The following is a 22563-nucleotide window of genomic DNA, read 5'->3' as shown; positions in this document are numbered from 1 at the left end:
AAGCTGGTTTGAAGAAAAAGGCATTAGTGAGTCCACAGCTGCACACCAAGCGCCGGGGCCGTGTCGACTTTCTCTGTGGGAGACACCTCACCTGGCACACAGCAGCTGCAGTCGAAGCTGAGGGTGGTTGCTTTTCTTAAGAGTCCACAGCCAGCCTCCCAGACCCAGCGGCTTCTGCACAGACCAAAGTGGCAGGTTAAATGGGTTTGTGATCAGCATCGCCCCCTGCTGTGCCAACCGTTTGATCGGGGCATTAGTTTCCCAGGGGTGACACACAGCTTCTGGTTCACGCTCATGATAAGGGAAAGTTGTCCCAGAAGTATGGCCTGGAAATAGCTTGGGCTGTGAGCCTTGGGTTTGAGTTGACCGGCCTGGTCCCCAGCCTGTCCCCACACCCCGTAGCTGGGACCTGAGCCACGTGCTTTGGCCCTACTTCCTCAGCTGCCCCACAGGCAGAGCAGGCTTGTTCGGGGAAGCACAGAACTTGCCCGCCTCCGAGGAAGGAGCAGCTGTGCTCTGGGGGCTTCACATGGGTGCCAGGCACCACCCCTGTGGGCCTTAGCCACGTCCTGATCTCTGGGTCTGCCCTTCAGCGTGCACAAGAAAAACTTTAGCCTGCTCCCTCAGGAGTAAAAAAAATAGTTTGGAATTCTCTCATCCAACTACTGGACTGCTGAGCGCAGGGCCTGCCCTCTGGGTGCAAACATCGGCCTCCTGGGACAGCCAAGGGCAGGCTGTGTCCCGCCCGGCTCCAGGGCCCACAGGGAGGAGAGGGGCCACCCATCGGGATGAGACGGGCTTTCAGGTGCTGTGAGGCCCCCAGGATGGCATCCTCAGATACGGGCTCTGAGTTGATGCTAAGTCCTGGGGCCGCAAACTGGCCCTGGACTCACCAGTCAAAGGACTCTCTGGTGGTCAGGGGGAGTCTCAACACACTCACGGGGGGCCCAGCTGGTGCACAGAGCACCCCTGTAGTTACTTCTTAGCTCCTGAATGTACAGTCAAGACAGCCATGCTTGGCCACTGCAGAATCCCCTCGCTGGCTCCCCTACAGGTAGCCATTGTGATAGGGAAAGCTAGTGAAAGTCCCAAGAACAAGACAGCTGTGTCCACAGACATTGTGTGCTGATCCTTCCGCGGCCACTGTGAACCCAAGTCAGCAGAGGGCCTGATTCGGGTTCAGACGTCCTTTGATGAGTCTGGGGCCAGTGCGCTTTGTATAATTTGTCTAAAGGAAGGCCTGTAGGGAGCCTCTCAAGACGGCAGTGGGGAGTCTGGACTTGACTTACCTTGGCTGGTTGTGAGGCCTCGGCGAGGGACCCCTGCCTGCACCTCCCCTAAACCGGAACATTTGGACAGGACGTGCCTGGGCACTGTCCAGCTCTGACAGTCTGCGGCCACTCACCCCGGCGGGATGGGGAGGCCTTCGGGTGGGCCTGGCATGTGCCCACGATCATATTAAACTATTCGCCCCACATTTCAGTCCCTGCAGACGCTGGGCCAGTGGCTTAGCTCGGGATACTGATATCCACAGGTGCCCCGCCTGAGGGTTAGTGGGGCCAGAGCAGGGGCGAAGCTCAGGGGTCTCCCCACTGGAAACCGGCTCGCGGGCCCTGAATCCCTCGCATTCAGCCTGCGCTTGGCTGCACATTTGCTTTGTCGGTTTCAATCAATAGTTCGTCTCCTCTCCCCACCCCCATCCTTGCCTTTAGAGGAACATCAATATTCATGCATAAATTTAAAAACAGCACAAAAAGCTGACTCCCCGCTTTCTGCCCCACAGGCCTTTTTCTTCCTTGGCCCGAGTGCAGGCTTGGCTCCCCAACGAGTGCCCGGTGGCGCCGTCAATGCGGCCCTGTGTGCAGCCCGGCAGCCCCAGCACCCCCGGCCCCGCCCCCCGCCCCCACCGGCTGCGGAGCCAGCTGACGCACCGCCCCCGCCCCCGCCCTCGGCCCCCATTGGCTGCCTGGCCCGCAGGGGGACGGGCGCCGGCCCCGCCCCCGCCCCGCCCTCGGCCCCCATTGGCTGCCTGGCCCGCAGAGGGACCGTGCCGGCCCTGCCCCCGCCCGGGAATGAATAAGAGGCTGCCTCCGCCCCACGCCTGCGACTCAGGACGCGGCAGCCGGGAGGTTCCAGGAGCGACAACCAAGGACCGCTGACGTGAGGACACTCAGGGGAACCTGCTCTGGTCTTTTGGGGGCAGGGCCCGGAGGGTGGGCTTGGGAACTGGGTGGTAGTTAAAAAACCCCTTTAGGATAATTGGCAGCGTTTCAAAAGTGTGAATCTTACTACTGCTTTGTGGACACGGCTCCCTCAACTGGGGGCAGCTAGTGGTCCATTCTGCTTGTTTTTGTCGCCACAAGTCGGGGAAACGTCACGTCTGGTGGCTCAGGTGATTGCTGCAAACAGGCCTCTTCCTTAACTCTTTGAGGACCAGGGGTTTGCGTCCCTCCGCGGAGAAGGACAGGCGGCCTGATGCTCCGGTCTTCCCCTTGCTCCGCGCAAATGTCAGGGCCCCCTGGACGCCGTGCAGAAACCACAATACATGGCAAGTGAGGAGGTCTTTGCAAGTAAATTACACATCGAGCCCAAGAAATTGCGGTTTATGGCGGGTTTAACCTTCCTCAGTCTTGCAGTTTCTTGGGGAGATCGGGCCACTTGCCCAGAGGGACTCTCACACTCACATCTTGTGTGATGTGTCCTTCTGAGGAGTAACCCCCAAAAGTTCTCTTGCTTTCGAAATAAAAGGTTAATGTAGAACATTCATGGAATGAAGTGAAAGGGAAACATGGATATTTGATTTCCATTTCTCTTAAAAGACAGCCTTTAACCATCAATTGGGAAGAATTTAACAGGAAAAACTTTAAAAAGTTAATTTGTAGTGTGGTTATGAAGAAAATCACATTTTATGGAGTTTTCACACGTGGGATATATATTTTATGCCTTTCCTTTAGAAGAAACCCCGCTAGTCATACTTCACACAGAGTAACTTAGCCTCCCCTCCCCCAAGTTATCATGAAGCTCGAGAAGCGAAAGGGTCACGCAAAAGTTTCTTGTTTTAAAAAAAATTAATAATTGAAAACGAATGCAAAGGACAAGAAAGCATGAAATGCTAAAGATTTTAATCCATCTGCATTATTCTATGTGTGGTATATCTGATTTTTAGGGACTTAGAGCAAAACAAAGTCTACGGATTATTAATAGGGTGAATTTAGCAAAGATCAGAGGCCAAGGCCAAAATCCTCAATCCTTTTTCATTTGAAAATCAGAAATAAAAATAAGAATTTAAATGTTATATTCCAATTTATTTTTAAGATGCAAATGATATTCAACCCAGGAATGGTTTTGCAAAAATTAGACATAATTCTTTTATTTATTTTTAACTATGACATTGCAAAGATTCTTTAATGATTAGAACTCAAGGCCAAAAGTTGGCAATTTCTCTCGCTGAGTGTCTCAGTTTTGTGAAACAATTGACAAGCAGTCCTTTGTAAACTGCCTGATTCCCAGGGTTGAACAGCTGTTTCCTTAGGTTGCAGGCCACGGTATAAGGTATGCGCTGGGACGGGAGATGGAAGCCTCCTGCTTCGATAAGTGCTGAAAAGGGGATGGCGACGCCTCCATGAATACCAAGTGCCTGGCGGTGGCCCAGCCTCCGGCCCATTTGTTCTGGCTTCAGGGCTGGTGTCGGGGAGGAAGACATTTTCCTCCACCCTTCTAGGTTCTTCTGGCCAGTCTAAGAATTAAATAGACGTGAGACAGGTTAACAGAAGAAACTCAAACCATAGTTTAATAACATGCATACATGGGAGAGACCCAGGAAGACTGAGTCACTCACAAAAACGCCCCAGACCGTCCGTCACCTTAAATACCATGATCAGCTAAAGACAAAGGAGGCTGTTGGGGGGTGGGGTGGCGTCTGGCAGTTCAAAGGGGAGGAAAGCAATTCAGACGGAGATGGAAAAGCACATGTTTGGTAAAGCAGTGTTTGCTGCGCCATGAAGAGGCGATGGGACACAGAGCGGACTCAGATCTCTAAGAGTTCCCCGATCCACCCTTGGCCCGTATTCTTTGCTGACATCTCTAGTGAGCACTCCATTCCTGTAACAGGCCCTCCATCTAAGCTCTGATTCAGGCAGCTAAAGGGAAGGTCAGTGTTTCTTCCTGAAACTTCAGGGCCTGGATCGTTTTCAGCCCAAAATAATCTGCATGCCAAAGAGACATTTGGGGTGGCAACTTTTCTCCCTACAACAGCTTCATCAGACGACCGTATGATACATGTTTGTTTCTGGTAGTCAAGGTACCTTTTCTTCATCTTCATTTTCAAAATAATTTGTGGCAATTCTATCATATTTATTTTTCCAGTTGAATTTTACAGCTGTTCCTCACCCATCCAAAAAACAAAAAAATGCCAGAGACATTTTTGTTAAAAATGAGTTTTAAAAAATGAGCTAAATTTATATATCCATTCGAAGGGAAGTAAGTTCCTACATTTTATGCCCTTAGTGTCTTTTGGAAGGACCTGCACTTTTCTTGCTAAACTTATTCTTAGTAATACATGTGTGCTGCTGTAAAATAAGAAGACTTTTCCACTATGTTTTCTCATTGTTCATTGACAGAACATAGGGATCCTATTGACTTTCTATTCTAACAGCTTGCTCCCCTGCTCTGTCCTCTCATCTCGGAGCCAGGGCAGAGGGGGCCTCGGGTGGGGGTGGTGGAAGGAGTCAGTCCGAAGCCCCTTCACTGCTCTGCCTCTGTATTTTGGCTGAAGTTTCCCACTGGCCAAACCAACCAGAAGCCAGAGGGCATGGGAACAGAGTAAACAGAGCGGGCGTGGGGAAGAGTGGCCTCAAGGGGTGACTGGAGAGATGCACCACTCTGAGCCCAAAAGGGGAGGTGAGCCAAGGCCGTCGTGCCCCCTGGGGGCTGAGGTCTGAGTAGGTAACACCTTAACTGTTCTGTGCTAGAAGGCATCTTTTTTTGTGGCCCCCAGGATGTCTGAGCTGGAGAAGGCCATGGTGGCCCTAATTGACGTCTTCCATCAATATTCCGGAAGGGAAGGTGACAAGCACAAGCTGAAGAAGTCCGAACTCAAGGAGCTCATCAACAATGAGCTTTCCCACTTTTTAGAGGTGAGTCTTGCTTTTTAAAACTGACAAGTTAATCTGCTCTCCTGTCTGCTTGTAAAACCACCTGTCCACTTTCTCTTCTGAGCTGCCCTGAAGGTGGTTCCAGGTCAGTGTCAGGACTCCTAGGTTGTTTCTGAAAACGTGTTTGCACTGGTGAGCCCTCAGTACAGAGGCTGGCTTAGGTAGGCCCCACCGTATTCATTTTGTGTGCAGTAGGAGCATCAAGGAAAGACTGCTCTCTCAAATGCAAAAGTACAGGTTCCAAATAACACTGCCTTTTCTCTGAGAAATCCAAGGATGTACAGCAATAACGATGACCAAAAAAAAAAAAAAAAAAAAAAAGACAAAAAAAAAAAGAAACAAGGGCTTCCCTGGTGGCGCAGTGGTTGAGAGTCCGCCTGCCGATGCAGGGGACACGGGTTCGTGCCCCGGTCCGGGAAGATCCCACATGCCACGGAGTGGCTGGGCCCCTGAGCCATGGCCGCTGGGCCTGCACGTCCAGAGCCTGTGCTCCGCAATGGGAGAGGCCACAACAGTGAGAGGCCCGCGTACCGCAAAAAAAATAAATAAAAAATAAATAAATAAAGATGACAAAATGGGATGGGAAATATACTCATGACTTATCATGGGTCACAGTGAACATAAAAGAAGGCTGTTAAAAATAAGCTTTTGTTCTTGGGAAAAGGACTGTTTCGGCTTTTCCTACATGGTTACATGGTGATAAGATGCCATTCACACAGCAGACGTTACTGAGCTCTCAGCTCGGTCGATGCTGGGAGAGACACAGGCCCCACAACCTGGTGCATCACTGAGTGGCCACGAGCTGCTCACAAGAGAGGCCCCGGGGCCTTGCAGGCGGCTCTGTGGGGCCAGGGGCCTTGGAGGGGAACTTGAGAAGCTGCGTGAGGGCGCCCAATGAGCCCCATCCTGCCCTGGCAGCTCCTGCTCTGGTGGACGTGTGTCCAGGCTTCCCCAGCTGCTGCCTCCGCTGCTCTGGGATCAGCCACATGCATTATCTCTGTGGCATGAGCCCCGTGTCCTCGAGGCAATAAACTGCAGTCCACCTGGTGCCTGACCTTCCCTTGGTGCCCAGAGCCAAGGTCACTAAAGTGACCAGTCACACACAGAGGAAATGGCCAGACCATGAACCAGTGCACTAGTGTCTGACCAAGAGCTAATTCCGGGGAAGATACTAGAGCCCCAGGCCAGGGCCCTGCCACACAGTGGTGGACAGCTGTCGTCCTGGGCAGGCTGGGCCACCGTGTAAGACAAGCCCCAGGCTCCATGTCCCATGTCTGCAGGGCTCCTCCCGCCCCACTGTCCCCACCCCGCCCAAACACCCCATTGGCAGAGGAAGTGGCCTGCAGGCTTGGGGTGGGACCCTCTAGTCTGATTCCAGGGCTGGTGTTCTCAGGCGTCCAAGTGCACCTAGTGGCAGCTGCCCCATGCACGCTTTCACTTACCTGGTCCCCCCGATTCTGCCTCGTAACCTCACAATCAGAAGAAGGTCCCCGATTCTTCCATAAAACGAATTGTTGAAAGGATGAAATGAGACAGTGCTTGTCAAGTGTGGCTCAACGAGTGCAGCTACTGTCATTAATTATTGATTTAAAACATAGAAAAAGCTTAGCATGTGGGAACCACAATTTGTAAAAGGTAAGTAATTCACAGTAAGTGTTTCAAGGTATCATGAACATTGCTGGCCTGGTTTTATGAGGTAGTTTCTGTCTGGAGGCAAATCTATCATGTAATTGAAATTAATCTTTTAGCAGTTGTGTATAGGTCCTACCCCAATGCCCACAGGAATCTCAACCTTTTACATGTTTTATATCCAAGGCAGCCACTGTACATTACACTCAACTTCTTCAGGCCCAGCTCTCCTGCCCTGGGGACTGGTTATTCAGAACATTCCACTCAGCGTACATCTTGCCTTCACTGTGTCCGTTCCTCTGAGACTCTTTCACCACTCACTTGGCTGCATGTTGGGCAGAATGTCAGGAAAAGTCCCAGGACACCTGGAAGGCAACTCAAGTGGCAAAAAGACACAGAAGTTAATAAATTTAGGGCATGTTCCCCAGAGTTATTTCAGCCAAAAACCGCTTTCAAAACATGAAAATCCACCGGAAGCCCTCACTATAGGACCTTCTACACACAGACGCAATGAAAAACTTACAGGGGCCAAAAGTTCAGACATTTGCATGTAACATGCTCAGGCTGATCTAGACCGTACTATTCTTTTCTGGGTATTTTAACACAAACAACCCGCAGCTTTTCAGATCTTGGCTGTTCCATTCAGTCTTTAAGTAGGCCAGGCCCCACTGGACCTAAAGGAAGGTGGAAAAGAAGGCTCAGACCCCCAGAGACTTCTGCCAGCCAACAGCCTCCTGGTCACAGGACAAGTCCTTTCTGGCATTTTTCATTTCGTGTCTGAGGTTGTTTCTGATACAAATTATTAAAGCCAGCCAACTCCTGATCATGTTTAGATATCCTTAAATTTCATTGAGCAACAAGCTGGACAACTGCTCTTATTTCTCTTAGGAAATCAAAGAGCAGGAGGTTGTGGACAAAGTCATGGAAACACTGGACAGCGATGGAGATGGTGAATGCGACTTCCAGGAATTTATGGCTTTTGTTGCCATGGTTACCACTGCCTGCCATGAGTTCTTTGAACACGAATGAACTAGAGAAAGCAGCCGGGCTGTTCCTGTAGCAGAGACGGAGGTCGGGCAGGGAAGCCAAGGCAGGGCTTGCAGGGTAGTAGGGGCTGAGCTTTCCAGCTGTGTCGTAGCTAATTAGGGAGTTTGATTTGCTTCGCGAATGAAAAATTGAAACCTCTTTGCAAAGGGCTGTTTTTAGTGGCCCCCAGCATTATTTCAGCGCTATTAGGCATCCGTGTTAGCTGACTGGCCCCAGGGACTCTTGGTGATCATCACTTAGGAAAGTCAATCCTCAGTCACAAAGCATGTGCTATACTGGCTATCCTGGCTGTGTAGACCCCCTAACCCAGAAAAAACAAACTGATTACCAGAAATAACTGGAGCATTGTGGTTTCCGTAAGCTTCCACTATATTTAAAAACACAAAGCTTTGTCCACCATCCTTTGAAAAGGCTGCCCTTCATTAAATCTGCTCATCACTGGGGCAAATGAAACCTAATGTGGTTGGGTGGCCTGACAGTCTGTTCCACCTACCAAAGAGCATGGTCACATTTAGAGCCCTTTCCTACAGGTGGGCTGTGAGTATTGAGTGAGTAGTTAATGCTAACAGTTCTAAATGGAAAATCTGTTTCATAAGCCGACAAGTACTGACATGGTAACTGTAATCAGAACTGAGAATCAAGCTTCTACATTCAGTGGGGTTCTCCCGACAGGATCACACTTTGCTGGATCTATGGGGCATGGGGCAGCAGGGGCAGGGGGCTCGGGGCGGATCTCAGCTCTGCCTCTGGAGACAGCTGTACCCAAGCACCCATGCCTCCTGTCCTGCCTATAGAATGAGGGTTATGACGGATGTGTTTGGTCTGTTGGTGAAGGTCATTCCCGACCTGTCTATGTGCAGCAGACAGGGTCTGCTTGTGGCTGTTGGTGAAGCCAGGGAACTTTATGATCTTTATGCTTTTGTATCCACCAATTCAAATAAATCAAGTTACAAATATTAAGAATTACTTCTAGGAAAATTCAAATTAAGCTTATCCACCGTTTTTCTGTTTTGCTTTTTTTTAAGGACACAGACTTGGAAATCATAAACTAATTGTTCGCTTGTATTTGCATTAAATAAAAAGCATTGTAACAAGTCTCTGTAGCTGTAAAACATGAAATAAAAGCTAAGTTCCTGCAAAACTGGGAAAAGGAGTAAAGTCCACGCACCCTGACATCATCAGGGCTGCAGATGCTGCACCACCCAGGCCAGGGTCAGGAAGCTTGGGTGGGGTGGGGCAGGTCCAGGGGGAGGGACATAAAGGAGTGGGTCTGTGGAGAGGCGGGGCCATGGGGAAGGACATAAAGGAGCAGGGTGTGGAGGGGTGGGGCCATGGGAGGGAGGTAAAGGGGCGGGGCCATTGGAGGGACATAAAGGGGAGGGGCGGGCCATGGGAGGGACAGAAAGGGCCAGGGTGTAGAGGGATGGAGCTGGAGGGGCAGTGCCTGTCCGGAGGGATGAGCTTCTCTCTCCTCAGTTGCTCACCAACTCCTGCTAGGAACTTCCAGCCTGGTGGGCATCACGTGGCCCTCTCTGGACCAGTCGCCAGGGAGGGGAAATACACTGGTCCTGGCAGGAACGTCCGAGACCAGAAGTGGCCCCAAATGGGCACCAGCTCTGCAGGGGGTCATGGTGACTTGCTTCTCACTTTATATGTGCTTACCTGGACCATGTATCCTTGGTGAACTTTATGCAAATTATCAGTATGTCATTTTGATGTACAATCCTTTGTCTTGAAAATGTATGACTGTGCTTTCAACTTTTAACAGGTGGAACAATTCTCACAGTTTCTATTTGTCTTCCAGGTTATAATCCTCAGTTTGGCTTGAATAAAATTCCATTTTTCTTCTTTTTTTTAAAATTTAATTAATTTATTTATGTATTTATTTTTGCTATGTTGGGTCTTCGTTTCTGTGTGAGGGCTTTCTCTAGTTGCGGCGAGCGGGGGGGCCGCCCTTCATCGCGGTACGCGGGCCTCTTACTGTCGCGGCCTCTCTTGTTGCGGAGCACAGGCTCCAGACGCGCAGGCTCAGTAGTTGTGGCTCACGGGCCTAGCTGCTCCGCGGCATGTGGGATCTTCCCAGACCAGGGCTCGAACCCGTGTCCCCTGCATCAGCAGGCAGGTTCTCAACCACTGCGCCACCAGGGAAGCCCCATTTTTCTTCTTGATTGCTAGTTGAAGTTCTGTTGACACAGGAACATGCCAGGGTGGGGAGCCTGGAGGGTGGACCACACCTGTCTAGCTCAGCCCAGGGGCCAGCATAGCCTGTGCACGAAAGGTCAGCCAGGGACAGGAGGTGAGCTGGCTCTGGGCTGTGGTGCTGCGGTGGACACACCTCTCCAGCTTGCTTTCAAAACACGTCTCTATGCCTCTGCTCATCGCTGCTTTAGCCACAAGTTGAATAAGTCTCTGCTGGTACTTCCCTTGCCCCCGTTGACCCAAGAATCCCAAAGCGACAGTTCCCAGATGTCCACTGTGCTTTCAAAGTGCACAGGAAAGAAGCCCAGTGCCCCAGCCCCCAGGGAGCCTGCCTAGGGCAGCCGCTGAGTGTGCCCCCGACCCCACATCCAGGGCATGCTTGTTTACCACAAGGAGGGAAGCTGCTTCCCAGCGTATCTGCATAGCCATCTTTGGGGCTCCTGGGGGCTTCCTCTCACCTACTACCATGAGCTCCAGTTTGTAAAATGTCCCTCATCCTCCTCTGACCTGTCCTCAACTAGAAGCACCGTCTAGTTCCATGAATGGGTGGTGATGGTCCCACACGGCCCCTGGCAGGTGGCATCCCCAGGTGGGTAGGAGGGTGCCTGGGGCATGTGGTTGCGGGGATGACCTGTCTCAGGCATCACCAGGGAAAATCAGTTCGCAGCTTTAGCCAGGCGCAATGACAATTCACTCAGGGCCTCAGAGACAGGACAAAGGGAACTCTGCCCCAGGTTGCCTTCCCCATGGTCCAGTTCAGCCTCACAGGAATTCCTGTGCTCTATTGGTTTATCAGTTTGGTCCACAGTCACCCAGAGAACTGTCCCTGAGAGAAGCACTGAGTGTCTCGGGGCGAGACCCTGAGGCCATGGCCAGGATCCCATCTGTTGGCCCTGCAGTGTCAAGTGCTGTCAGAGAGTCTGGGGCCTGCTGAGGACCCACCCTTCGCCCTCTGGACAGCGTGGACCACCCTGGCAGGCACGGCTGTTCCTGCCCGCAGTCCAGGCGACAATATCGCCAGACTTTCCTGCCACCAAAGGGAGGACTCCTCACCTCACGATCACAGAGGGAGGGGGGCTCGACGTTTCAGGGCCCCCCCACCCCCGCACAGAGTCCAGCCATACCCCATCCTCGAGGCCTGCAGGGACCGCGATTCCTGACCCCTGGCCACGCTCCCTCCTTAGTCCTGGCCCTGCCCAGACCACCAGGAGCAGTGACGCGGAGGTGGAGGTTGGGTAGGCCCCCGGCCCTCCCGGCCTTCTCTGGCCCTGGGGTCAGTCCCAGGGGCCTCTGCCAGCCGGCTCTCACTCCCACCCACCGTTTTAGACCTGATCCTGCCCAGCACCGGCCCTGCTTCCCTTCAGCTACAAAGGGAAGCGAGCTTTCCCCTGGACCAGTGGGCGGCCCCACTCTGGGTTTCTTCCTGGGGACAGCTGGTCTCCGCACGATGACAGCCCCTTGAGCTCCAGAAGCCTGTGAGCTGCTGCGTGCAGGACCCCACCCTCGTCTCCAAGGCAAGGGGGGCCCTTCAGCCCTGGCCTGCAGCCCCCAGCTGAGGCCCCAGTTTGACAACTCTTCCCGGAAAGTTCTGGGAAGGCCCACATCTCTGCCCCATGAGGTTTGTTTGCTGTTGTTTCAGGGTTTTTATTTTTATTTACTTTGTTATTTGTTTGAATTTACCAGTTCAAATTTATCACATTTATTCAAATTCAATGAAAAACAAGGCTGTTTTGACGAACACCAAAGATTATAATCAAAATTAAATCAGGGCTCAGACGACAACTGTCTCGTCTGAGCCTCAGCAGCCAACTCACATGGTTCACAGTATCGAGATTTTCTTGAGCAGGACGTTTAAATTGAGGGATCCATCCCTCTCTGGCCCAGGAAACTTGGGTTCTGATAACTACAGACGGTGGAGACCTCTGGGCATCAGGAGACAGATCGGAGGACAGTGGCTCTCACCCGTCACCTCAACCAGCTGGAGCTTGGACATGACCTGGGCAGCCCCCATGCTGGCAGCTGTGTGGCCTTTGGGCCAGGCAGGCGTGGACAGGGGGTGCCCGGTCCCTCATCCTGAAGCAAAGAGAGGGTCCTGCACCCCTTTAATTATGACACTCATGGCATGTCTGCTAGCCGTCGGCAGAGTAAGACCCTTTCACAACCTCCTTTCACTGCATTTGTGGAGGAAAGGACTGGCCTCTTGCAAAGGAGGGCGTGCGAAAAAGACACGCTATTCAAGCACATTGGCAGGAGGCCAAGCAGGGAGGTTCGGCCTCTCGGCTGGAGCTGGAGCAGAGCCGAGGCTGAGACTGGCAACCTCCTCAGGGACAGAGCCTGACCCCAGCACCATTCACTTATCATGCAGGTCCCTGGAGTAGCTCGCACACAGAGGAGGCCACTCCCGAAATGTTCCCCTCTGTGCTGGGTTGGGTACGGACACCGGGTCATGTGGGCCCCACAGAGCCCTGAACACAAAACTCCCCTGGGAGCTAGTTAAATATCCGAGGCACCAGGCCTCCCAGATCTGGGATGTGACCTTGCCTGTGGGACTGTTTTAATAGGAACTCAGGCGATTCTCATCCTCAGGGAAGTTAGGAAACACCAGGTTAGCCTGGCTGATCCTTCTGGAGGAATTGTGGCTGCCCGCCCTGTATAGCAGGCCTCACTCGAGGCAGAGGGTAGGAAGGAGCAGGGACACCCCAGTCCCTGGCCAGTCTCACTGCACCTGGCCCCTCTGGACTGCAGCGTTCTCGTCCGGGAACAGGTGTTGGCTGGTGCGTGGATGTGCCCTAGGGTACCCCCTTCCCCTTCTCCTGGTTCTTACACCTTGTGTGATCCTCCCCGAAGTGTTCCTGATCGTAGGGGAAAGCACTCGGTCTTCCGTCATTAAGTACGATGTTAGCTGTGGGATTTCTGTAATGTCCTTTATCAGGTTAAGTAAATTCCCTTCTATTCCTAGGGTGCTGAATTTTGTCAAATGCTCTTTCTTCTGTATTTATTGAGGCTGATCATGTGGTTTTGGTTTTTATTCTATTGATATGGTATATTACCTTAACTGCCTCTCAGTTTAAACCCATCTTGCATTCCTGGGGTAAATCCAGCTTGGTCACGGTGTATGATTCTGTCTGTATGTTGATGGATTTGGTCTGCTAGTATTCTGTTGAGGACTTTTGTGTTCATATTCATAAGAGATATTGCTCTGTGGTTTTCTATTCTTGTTAATGTCATTGTCTGGTTTTGGTGTCAGGTAATATTGGCCTTATTAAATGAATGTTCTCTCTTCTATTTTTAGGAAGGGCTTGTGACAAACTGGTATTAATTTGTCCTTAAATGTTTGGTAGAATTCAGTGGTGAAGCCACCTGGGTGGGGAGTATTTGGGTTTTTTTTTTTTGTTTTTTTTTAAATTACCTATTCAATATCTTCACTTGCTATAGGTCTATTCAGATTGTTAGTTTCTTCTTGAGTCAAGTTCTATAGTTTATGTCTTTCTAGGAATTTGTCCATTTCATCTAAGTTATCTAATTTGTTGGCATACAATTATTTATAGTATTCCTTCATAATTTTTTTTAAAATTTCTCTAAGGTCAGTAGTAACGTCCTTTCTTTCATTCTGATTCTAGTAAGTTGAGTCTTCTCTTTTTTCTTGGTCAACCTAGCTAAAGGTTTGTCAATTTTGTTGATATTTCCAAAGAACTTGTTTTTGTTTCATTGATTTTCTCTATTACTTTTCTCTTATCTAGTTCATTAATTTCCACTCTCTTTTATTACTTTCTTTCTTCTGCTTGCTTTAGGTTTATTTGCTCTTTTTCCAGTGTCTTTTGATGGAAACTTATGTTATTGACTTGAGATCTTTCTTCTTCTTTTTTTTTTTTTTTTTTGCGGTACACAGGCCTCTGACCGTTGTGGCCTCTCCTGTTGCGGAGCACAGGCTCCGGATGCACAGGCTCAGCGGCCATGGCTCACGGGCCCCGCCGCTCCGCAGCATGTGGGATCCTCCCAGACCGGGGCATGAACCCATGTCCCCTGCATCAGCAGGCGGACTCTCAACCACTGCGCCACCAGGGAAGCCCTCTTCTTTCTTAATACAGGCATTTACAGCTATAAATTTACCTCTAAGCACTGCTTTAGCTACATGCCATTCTTCATTTTCATTCATTTCAAAGTATTTTCTGATTTCCGTTTTGATTTCTTCTTTGAGTCATTGTTTATTTAGGAATGTGTTGTTCAATTTCTACATATTTCTCAGCTTCTCAAAAGTTTTTGTTGATTCTTAATTTAATTCCATTGTGGTTGAAGAATGTACTATGTATTACTTTTATCTTTTTAGAATTTATTGAGGTTTGTTTTGTGGCCTAGCATACAACCTAGCCTAGAGAATATTCCATGTGTACTTAGGAAGAATGTATATTCTGTTCTTTTTTTTTTTAAAGCTTTGTATATGCATTTTATCTTTTGAAACAGAACCTATTACATCTTCTTTCTAAATTAATTAATTATCTTTGGCTGCATTGGGTTTTCGTTGCTGCACGCAGGCTTTCTCTAGTTGCGGTGAGCGGGGGCTACTCTTCGTTGCGGTGCGCGGGCTTCTCATTGTGGTGGCTTCTCTTGTTGCGGAGCAGGGGCTCTAGGTGCACAGGCTTCGGTAGTTGTGGCATGTGGGCTCAGAAGTTGTGGCTTGTGGGCTCTAGAGCACAGGCTCAGTAGTTGTGGCACACAGGCTTAGTTGTTCCGCGGCATGTGGGATCTTCCCGGACCAGGGCTCAAACCTGTGTCCCCTGCATGGGCAGGCGGATTCTTAACCACTGCACCACCAGGGAAGTCCCTTCTGCTGTTCTTGGGTAGAGTGTTTTATAGATGTCTTTTAAGTCTAGTTGGTTTATAGTGTTGTTCAAGTCCTCCATTACCTTTTGATGTTCTGCCTAGTTATTCTATCCATTATAGAAAATGTGTATTGATGTCTCCAATATCATCCTTTGTTTTCTATCAGTTTTTGCTCCATATATTTCAGTGCTCTATTGTTAGGTGCATACATATTTATAATTATTAGGTCTTTCTAATGGGTTGGTCCTTTTATCATTATAAAATGTCCCTTTTTATCTCTTGTAGTAAATATTTTTTTTTAAAGTGTATTTTATCTAATACTCGTAAAGCCATTACAGCTTTCTTGTGGTTGCTACCTGCATGAAATATCTTTTTCCATTGTTTTACTTTCAATCTATCTGTATCTTTGAATCTAAAACATGTCTCTTGTTAGTAGCATATAGTAGGGTAATACACACAGAGTCTGAAAAATCTGCCCTTTGAATGAATTGTTTAACCCACATTTACTGTTATTATTGATATAGTTGGATTTACCTCTGCCACTGTACTTTTCATTTTCTGCGTGTCTTGTGTCTTTTTTTTTTCTTTCTTTTTTTTGCCTCTAATCCTCCTCTACCACTTTCTTTGGTATTAAGTAAATATTTTCTAATGAAGCATTTGAATTTCTTGACTGATATTTTCACTATTTTTTTAGTGGTACGCATCCTAACTTATCAGAATCAGCTTCAGATTTATACTAGCTTACTTCCAGTGAGATACAGAAACATTGTTCCTATATATCTCTATTCCATTTTCCTCCTTTTTATGATTTTTAAATATATATTACATCTATTAATGTTACAAACCCAACAGTACATTGTTATAATTATTATTTTACCATCTTAAAATTAGCCCAATACAGCTTTGCTCCCACCAACTTCTTTTGTACTGTTATTGGCAAAAATATTACACATACATTTTATTTCTATAAGACCAAGATTACATTATAATCATATTATTTTATACAATTGATTTTTAAATCAGTTAAGGAGAAAAAATTATGCATTTATATCATCTTATAATTACCTTTATCTTTACCAGTGTTCTTTGTTTTTGCATGTGAATTCAAGTTACCATTTGGGGTCACTTGCTTTTAGCCCAAAGGACTTTCTTTAGTATTACTGGTAATGTAAGTTGGCTAGCAACAAATTCAATCGTTTTTTGTATATCTGGGAATGTCTTTATTTGGCCTCCACTTTTGAAAGGTACAATTCTTGGTTGATAGTTTTTTTCTTTCAGCTCTTTGAATACGTTACCCCACTGTCTTCTGGCCTCCATTATTGCTGCTGAGAATTCAGCTATCAATCTTATTGGGGTTCCCTAGTAAGTGAAAATAGTTTCTCTCTTGCTGATTTCAAGGTTTCCTCTTTTGTGTTTCGGTATTTTTACCATATGTCTGTGCATCTTTTTGTGTTTATCCTACTTGGAGTTTCTTGAGCTCCCTGATGTGTAGGTTTTCAATATATCTGGGGAGTTCTCAGCCATTATTTCTTTGAATTTTTTTCTGCTCTTTTCTCTCTCTCTCTTCCCCTTCTGGTACTCCCATTACACATATTGTTGGTGAGCTTGGTGTCCCACGTGTCTCTGAGACTATGTTCATTTTTCTTCTTTCTTTTGTCCCTCTCTGTTCTTTGGATTGCATAATATTTATCAATCTACTTTCAAGTTTGCTAATTCTTTCTTCTTCCAGTTCAAAACTACTGTTGAGCCCCTCTAGTGAATTTTTCATTTCAGTGATTGTACTTTCCCAACTCCAGAAATTTCTCTTTGGTTTACATTTATATAAATGATATCTGTAGTTATACATTTATGTTTATATGATACCTATATTATTTACATTATATAAAACATTATACATTATATTTAACATTTTATTTTAATCTCTTTATGGGTATTCTTTATTCGATGTGACACTGCCATCATACCTTTACTTCTTTAATCATGGTTTCCTTTAGTTCTGTGACATATTTGGCTACTTTCAAATCTGACATCTGGTTAATCTCACAGGCATTATCTGTCGTTGTCCTTTTTTTCCTAGTGTATAAGTCATACTTTTCTGTTTCTTTACGTGTTTTGTAACATGGTGGGGGGGAAACTGGGCATTTTAGATAATACATTGTAGCAACGCCTGGTTCTTGCCACTCCCTCCTCCCTCCAGGCCTTTGTTTAACGACTGGCTGGATTACTTCAGTGAAATCTCTTCCCCTCGGCCCCTGCAGAAGCTTCTGCTATTGTCCCTCAAGGAGGTGCAGCCTTGGGCAGGCTTAGTTGCCCTGGGCTGATGGTGCTTTCGGCAGGTCTCTCCAGTCCCTTTCCCTGACCACACCCAGCTGTGAAGTTCCACCGACTGCCAGCTGACTGCTCTATCATTTCAGCATGCTCAGGGGCATAAATTGCTCTATAGCTGAATGTGATCCAATTCAGGATTTATTGAAGAAATAGTTCCCAAAGTCAGTGTTTGAGATTTGTTCTAACCCCAGGAGGGCTCTTCCTACCGGTCTCTTTCCCTGGTTCTCCTGCAAACTACTTGGCCTACAAGTTAGCTTGTATCTTCATTGAATCGATGAACTTCCTCCCAATTGCCTTTCACCACACTTGTACTGCTTTTCAGAGTGTCCTTATGATTGAACTTCTCCACGCTCTGGTGCAAATGAAGTCAGTTCCTTTAGGAAGAGATGGGGAGATACCTGTTTTATAGCTTGCTTCTCCCCCAAGGCAAAATCTCCAAGCCAGGGTTCTGGGCCTGGGAGTGAGAACAATGGCGCATGTCTTTCTGAGTGACACCGCTGCTTTAGGAGCTAAGCACTCAGTGGAGTTGGGGGCAGTAGCCTAAGGTCCTCCCAGCTTGCCTCTCCAGGTATGGAACCACCATCTTAAGAGCTGGGAAGGGCACCCAGGGCCCTGTACACTCAGAGGCACTTTACCCAAGGTAGAGGCTCCATTCCATGAGCAGAGGCTGGATGGAAGAAGAGATCTCTCATCTCTCACTTGCACTCACCCAGAACTTAGCTGCATCAACAGGTAACTGGGGGCAGGAGCCTGTGTTCTTGGCTGTGCCTGTTTGGAGTGGAATTTCTGCTTGGCTCAGCTGGGAGGTGGGAGGGGAGGAGCAGTCTTGGTTCAAATAACAGACTCTTGCTTTTATTAATGAACTTTCATGTATAGACATTTCTTCATTTGTTGTATACACTTAGGACCATTTCCAAAGGCTTAAAAGTTTAAAAAAAATAATTTTCACCCATTTTGCTGGCAAGCATGTCTATGGAGCTTCTCAGGCCATCATGCCAGACGCTGACCTTCTTTCTTTATCTTCTCATGTAAAGTATATGCTAAGCACTGCTTGTCTTTGAACTTGTGCTCCACCCCATCAGAGCACAACAGCTCCAGACAGCCTCCATCCTGCTGCTTCCACCTGGAGCCCTGCAGCACCTGGGTGCACATACCTGCAAATCCAGCTCGCTGCTGCTGGGGGTGGTGACAGGTGACAGTACCTCTGTGCCCCCTTTTCCCCTCAAAGCTTCATCTGGCCCCTTTTGGCCCTTCTTCAACTTTGGGCTTGTGGCATCTGTAATGAACATTCATGATATCTGGCCTTTTCAGTCCATTTCAGAGCCTGGGGAGTAAGGTGCACCATACTCAGTTGGCACTTAAAATTAAGAATAACATCTCAATTTCTCACTTCGCACTGCCCCTGGCAAATTTTACTTCCAAACCATCTCACGGCCTCATGTAGAAAGGTTCCCCCATTGAACCCCGAAAGGCGGACCAGGGGGAGGATCAGAGTGAGGGAGGGGGTGAGCTTACCTGGGGTGAGGCTTCAGGCTCTCAGACCACCCACAGCAGGGAGGGTGACCCAGCCGCCTGCATGGACAATTTAAAGACCATTCCTCTTGAGCACAAGAAGTTTTGAAATTTTGCATGTAGTTACCTATTAAAAGAATTCTTCAGGACTTCCCTGGCGGTCCAGTGGTTAAGACTCTGTGCTTCCAATGCAGGGGGTGTGGGTTCGATCCCTGGTTGGGGAACTAAGATCCCATATGCCATGGTGCAGCCAAAAAACCAGAACAAAACAAAAAAAACAAAAAAGAATTCTTCATTACTGAAACTGAGTATCATACAACACTAAATGCACCAACATTCGAATTACAGGGGTCCCAAAAGAAGAGAAAAAGAAATGGTCTGAGAAAATATCTGAAGAGATTATAGTCGAAAACATCCCTAACATGGGAAAGGAAATAGTCACCAAAATCCAGGAAGCACAGAGAGTCCCATACAGGATAAACCCTAGGAAAAACACACCAGGACACATATTAATCAAACTAACAAAAATTAAATTCAAAGAAAAAATATTAAAAGCAGCAAGGGAAAAACAAAAAATAACACACAAAGGAATCCCCATAAGGTTATCAGCTGATTTTTCAGTGGAAACTCTGCAGGCCAGAAGGGAGTGGCAGGATACACTTAAAGTGATGAAAGAGAAAAACCTACAACCAAGATTACTCTACCCAGCAAGGATCTCATTCAGATTCGATGGAGAAGTCAAAAGCTTTTCAAGCAAGCAAAAGCTAAGAGAATTCGGCAACACCAAACCAGCTTTACAACAAACGCTAAAGAAACTTCCCTAAGCGGGAAACACAAGAGAAGAAAAAGACCCACAAAAACAAACCTAAAACAATTAAGAAAATGGTAATAGGAACACACATATCGATAATAACCCTGAATGTATAAATGGATTAAATGGCCCAACCAAAAGACACAGACCAGCTGAATGAATACAAAAACAAGACCCATATATATGCTGTCTACAAGAGACCCACTTCAGACCTAGGGACACATACAGACTGAAAGTGAAGGGATGGAAAAAGATATTCCATGCAAATGGAAATCAAAAGAAAGTTGGAGTAGCAATACTTGTATCAGATAAAATAGACTTTAAAATAAAGAATGTTACAAGAGATAAGGGACACTACATAATGGTCAAAGGATCAATCCAAGAAGAAGATATAACAATTACAAATGTTTATGCACCAAACATAGGAGTACCTCAATACATAAGGCAAATGCTAACAACCATGGAAGGAGAAATTGACAGTAAAACAATAATAGTAGAGGACTTTAACACCCCACTTACACCCATGGACAGATCATCCAAACAGAAAATAAATAAAGAAACACAAGCTTTAAATGACATAATAAACCAGATAGATCTAATGGATATTTATAGAACATTCCATCCAAAAATGGCAGAATACACTTTCTTCTCAAGTGCACACAGAACATTCTCCAGGATAGGTCACATCTTGGTTCACAAATCAAGCCTTGGCAAATTTAAGAAAATTGAAACCGTATCAAGCACCTTTTCTGACCACAATGCTATGAGATTGGAAATCAATTGCAGGGAAAAAAATGAAAAAAACACAAATACATGGAGGCTAAACAGTGCGCTACTAAATAACCAAGAGATCACTGAAGAAATCAAAGAAGAAATTAAAAAATACATACAAACAAACGACAACGAAAACATGATGACCCAAACCTATGGGACACGGCAAAAGCAGTTCTAAGAGGGAAGCTTACAGCAATTCAATCTCACTTCAAGAAACAAGAAAAATCTCAAATAAACAATCTAACCATACACTTAAAACAACTAGAGAAAGAAGAACAAAGAACCAAAGTCAGCAGAAGGAAAGAAATCATAAAGATCAGAGCAGAAATAAATGAAATAGAAACGAAGAAAACAATAGCAAAGATCAATAAAACTCAAAGCTGATTCTTTCAGAAGATAAACAAAATTGATAAACCCTTAGCCAAACTCATCAGGAAAAAAAGGGAGAGGATGCAAATCAATAAAGTTAGAAATGAAAAAGGAGAAATCACAACTGACACTGCAGAAATACAAAGGATTATAAGAGACTACTTCAAACAACTATATGCCAATAAGGTGGACAACCACAAGGAAATGGACAAATTCTTGGAAAGGTACAATTTTCCAAGACTGAAACAGGAAGAATTAGAAAATATAAACAGACCTATCACAAGTAATAAAATTGAAACCACAATTAAAAATTTTCCAACAAACAGAAGTCCAGGACCAGATGGCTTCACAGGCGAATGCTATCAAACACTTAGAGAAGAGCGAACACCGATCCTTCTCAAACTCTTCCAAAAAATTGCAGAGGGAGGAATACTCCCAAATTCATTCTACGAAGCCACCATCACGCTGATATCAAAACCGGAAAAAGATATCACAAAAAAAGAAAATTATAGACCAATATCCCTGATGAACATAGATGCAAAAATCTTGAACAAAATACTAGCAAACAGAATCCAAGAGCACATTAGGAGGATCATACACCATGATCAAGTGGGATTTATCCCAGGGATGCAAGGATTCTTCAATATACTCAAATCAATCAATGTGATACAGCATATTAACAAATTAAGGAATAAAAACCACATGATCATCTCAATAAATGCAGAAAAAGCTTTTGACAAAATTCAACACCCAGGACTTCCGGGAAGATGGCGGAAGAGTAAGACGCGGAGATCACCTTCCTCCCCACAGATACACCAGAAATACATCTACGCGTGGAACAACTCCTACGGAGCACCTACTGAACGCTGGCAGAAGACCTCAGACCTCCCAAAAGGCAAGGAACCCCCCACGTACCTGGTTAGGGCAAAAGAAAAAACTAAACAGAGACAAAAGGATAGGGACGGGTCCTGCACCAGCGGGAGAGAGCTGTGAAGGAGGAAGAGTGTCCACACACTAGGAAGCCCCTTCGCGGGTGGAGACTTCGGGAGGCGGAGTGGGGGAGCTTGGGAGCCGCGGAGGAGAGCACAGCAACAGGGGTGCGGAGGGCAAAGCGGACAGATTCCAGCGCAGAGGATCGGGCCGACCGGAACTCACCAGCCGAGAGGCTTTTCTGCTCGCCCGCCGGGGCGGGCGGGACTGGGAGCTGAGGCTCCGGGTTTTGTCGGAGCGCCGGGAGAGGACTGAGGTTGGCGGCGTGAACACAGCCTGCAGGGCGTTAGTGCACCGCGGCTAGCCGGGAGAGAGTCCGGGGAAAAGTCTGGACCTGCCGAAGAGGCAAGAGACTTTTACGTCCCTCTTTGTTTCCTGGTGCACGAGGAGAGGGGATTAAGAACGCTGCTTGAGAGAGCTCCAGGGACGGGCGCGAGCCGCGGCTAAAAGTGCGGAGCCCAGAGACAGACATGAGACGCTAAGGCCGCTGCTGCCGCCACCAGGAGGCCTGTGTGCGAACACAGGTCACTAGCCACACGCCCTTCCGGGGAGCCTGTGCAGCCCGCCACTGCCAGGGTCCCAGGATCCAGGGACAACTCGCCCGGGAACTCGCACGGCGCGCCTCAGGCTGCAACGTCACGCCGGCCTCTGCCGCTGCAGGCCCGCCCCACACTCCGTGACCCTCCCTACCCCCCGGCCTGAGTGAGCCAGAGCCTCCGAATCAGCGGCTCCTTTAACCCCGTCCTGTCTGAGCAAAGAACAGACGCCCTCCGGCGACCTACACGCACAGGCGGGGCCAAATCCAAAGCTGAGCCCCTGGGAGCTGTGAGAACAAAGAAGAGAAAGGGAAATCTCTCCCAGCAGCCTCAGAAGCAGCGGATTAAAGCTCCACAATCAACTTGATATACCTTGCATCTGTGGAATACCTGA

At 47.6% G+C, this 22563-nt stretch overlaps 1 protein-coding gene and 1 long non-coding RNA gene across 2 annotated transcripts; one reads left to right on the top strand and one right to left on the bottom strand.

The window, feature by feature from the left end:
* The first annotated feature begins 2028 nt into the window (after positions 1–2028).
* Positions 2029–8924, top strand: S100B (S100 calcium binding protein B). The gene is made up of 3 exons (XM_004264635.4): positions 2029–2160; positions 4997–5135; positions 7671–8924. The coding sequence occupies exons 2-3, from the start codon at positions 4998–5000 to the stop codon at positions 7809–7811; spliced, it is 279 nt and encodes a 92-aa protein (XP_004264683.1). The 5' UTR covers positions 2029–2160; position 4997; the 3' UTR covers positions 7812–8924.
* LOC125964406 (uncharacterized) lies at positions 8523–21390 on the bottom strand. The gene is made up of 2 exons (XR_007477402.1): positions 18693–21390; positions 8523–18501 (listed from the first exon to the last, which is right to left on the bottom strand). It is a non-coding gene; the product is annotated as an uncharacterized LOC125964406 (long non-coding RNA).
* Positions 21391–22563: the final 1173 nt, after the last annotated feature.

The sequence above is a fragment of the Orcinus orca genome, chromosome 5 (assembly GCF_937001465.1).
Source record: "Orcinus orca chromosome 5, mOrcOrc1.1, whole genome shotgun sequence".
Taxonomy (NCBI): domain Eukaryota; kingdom Metazoa; phylum Chordata; class Mammalia; order Artiodactyla; family Delphinidae; genus Orcinus; species Orcinus orca.
This window is presented reverse-complemented; position numbering and strand designations above follow the sequence as displayed.

Bases quoted from the DNA above. Each gene is read 5' to 3' on its own strand.
- S100B (XM_004264635.4), top strand. From the start codon at position 4,998: ATGTCTGAGCTGGAGAAGGCCATGGTGGCCCTAATTGACGTCTTCCAT. The intron at 5,136-7,670 runs GTGAGTCTTGCT...TATTTCTCTTAG, and splicing joins AGCTTTCCCACTTTTTAGAG to GAAATCAAAGAGCAGGAGGT.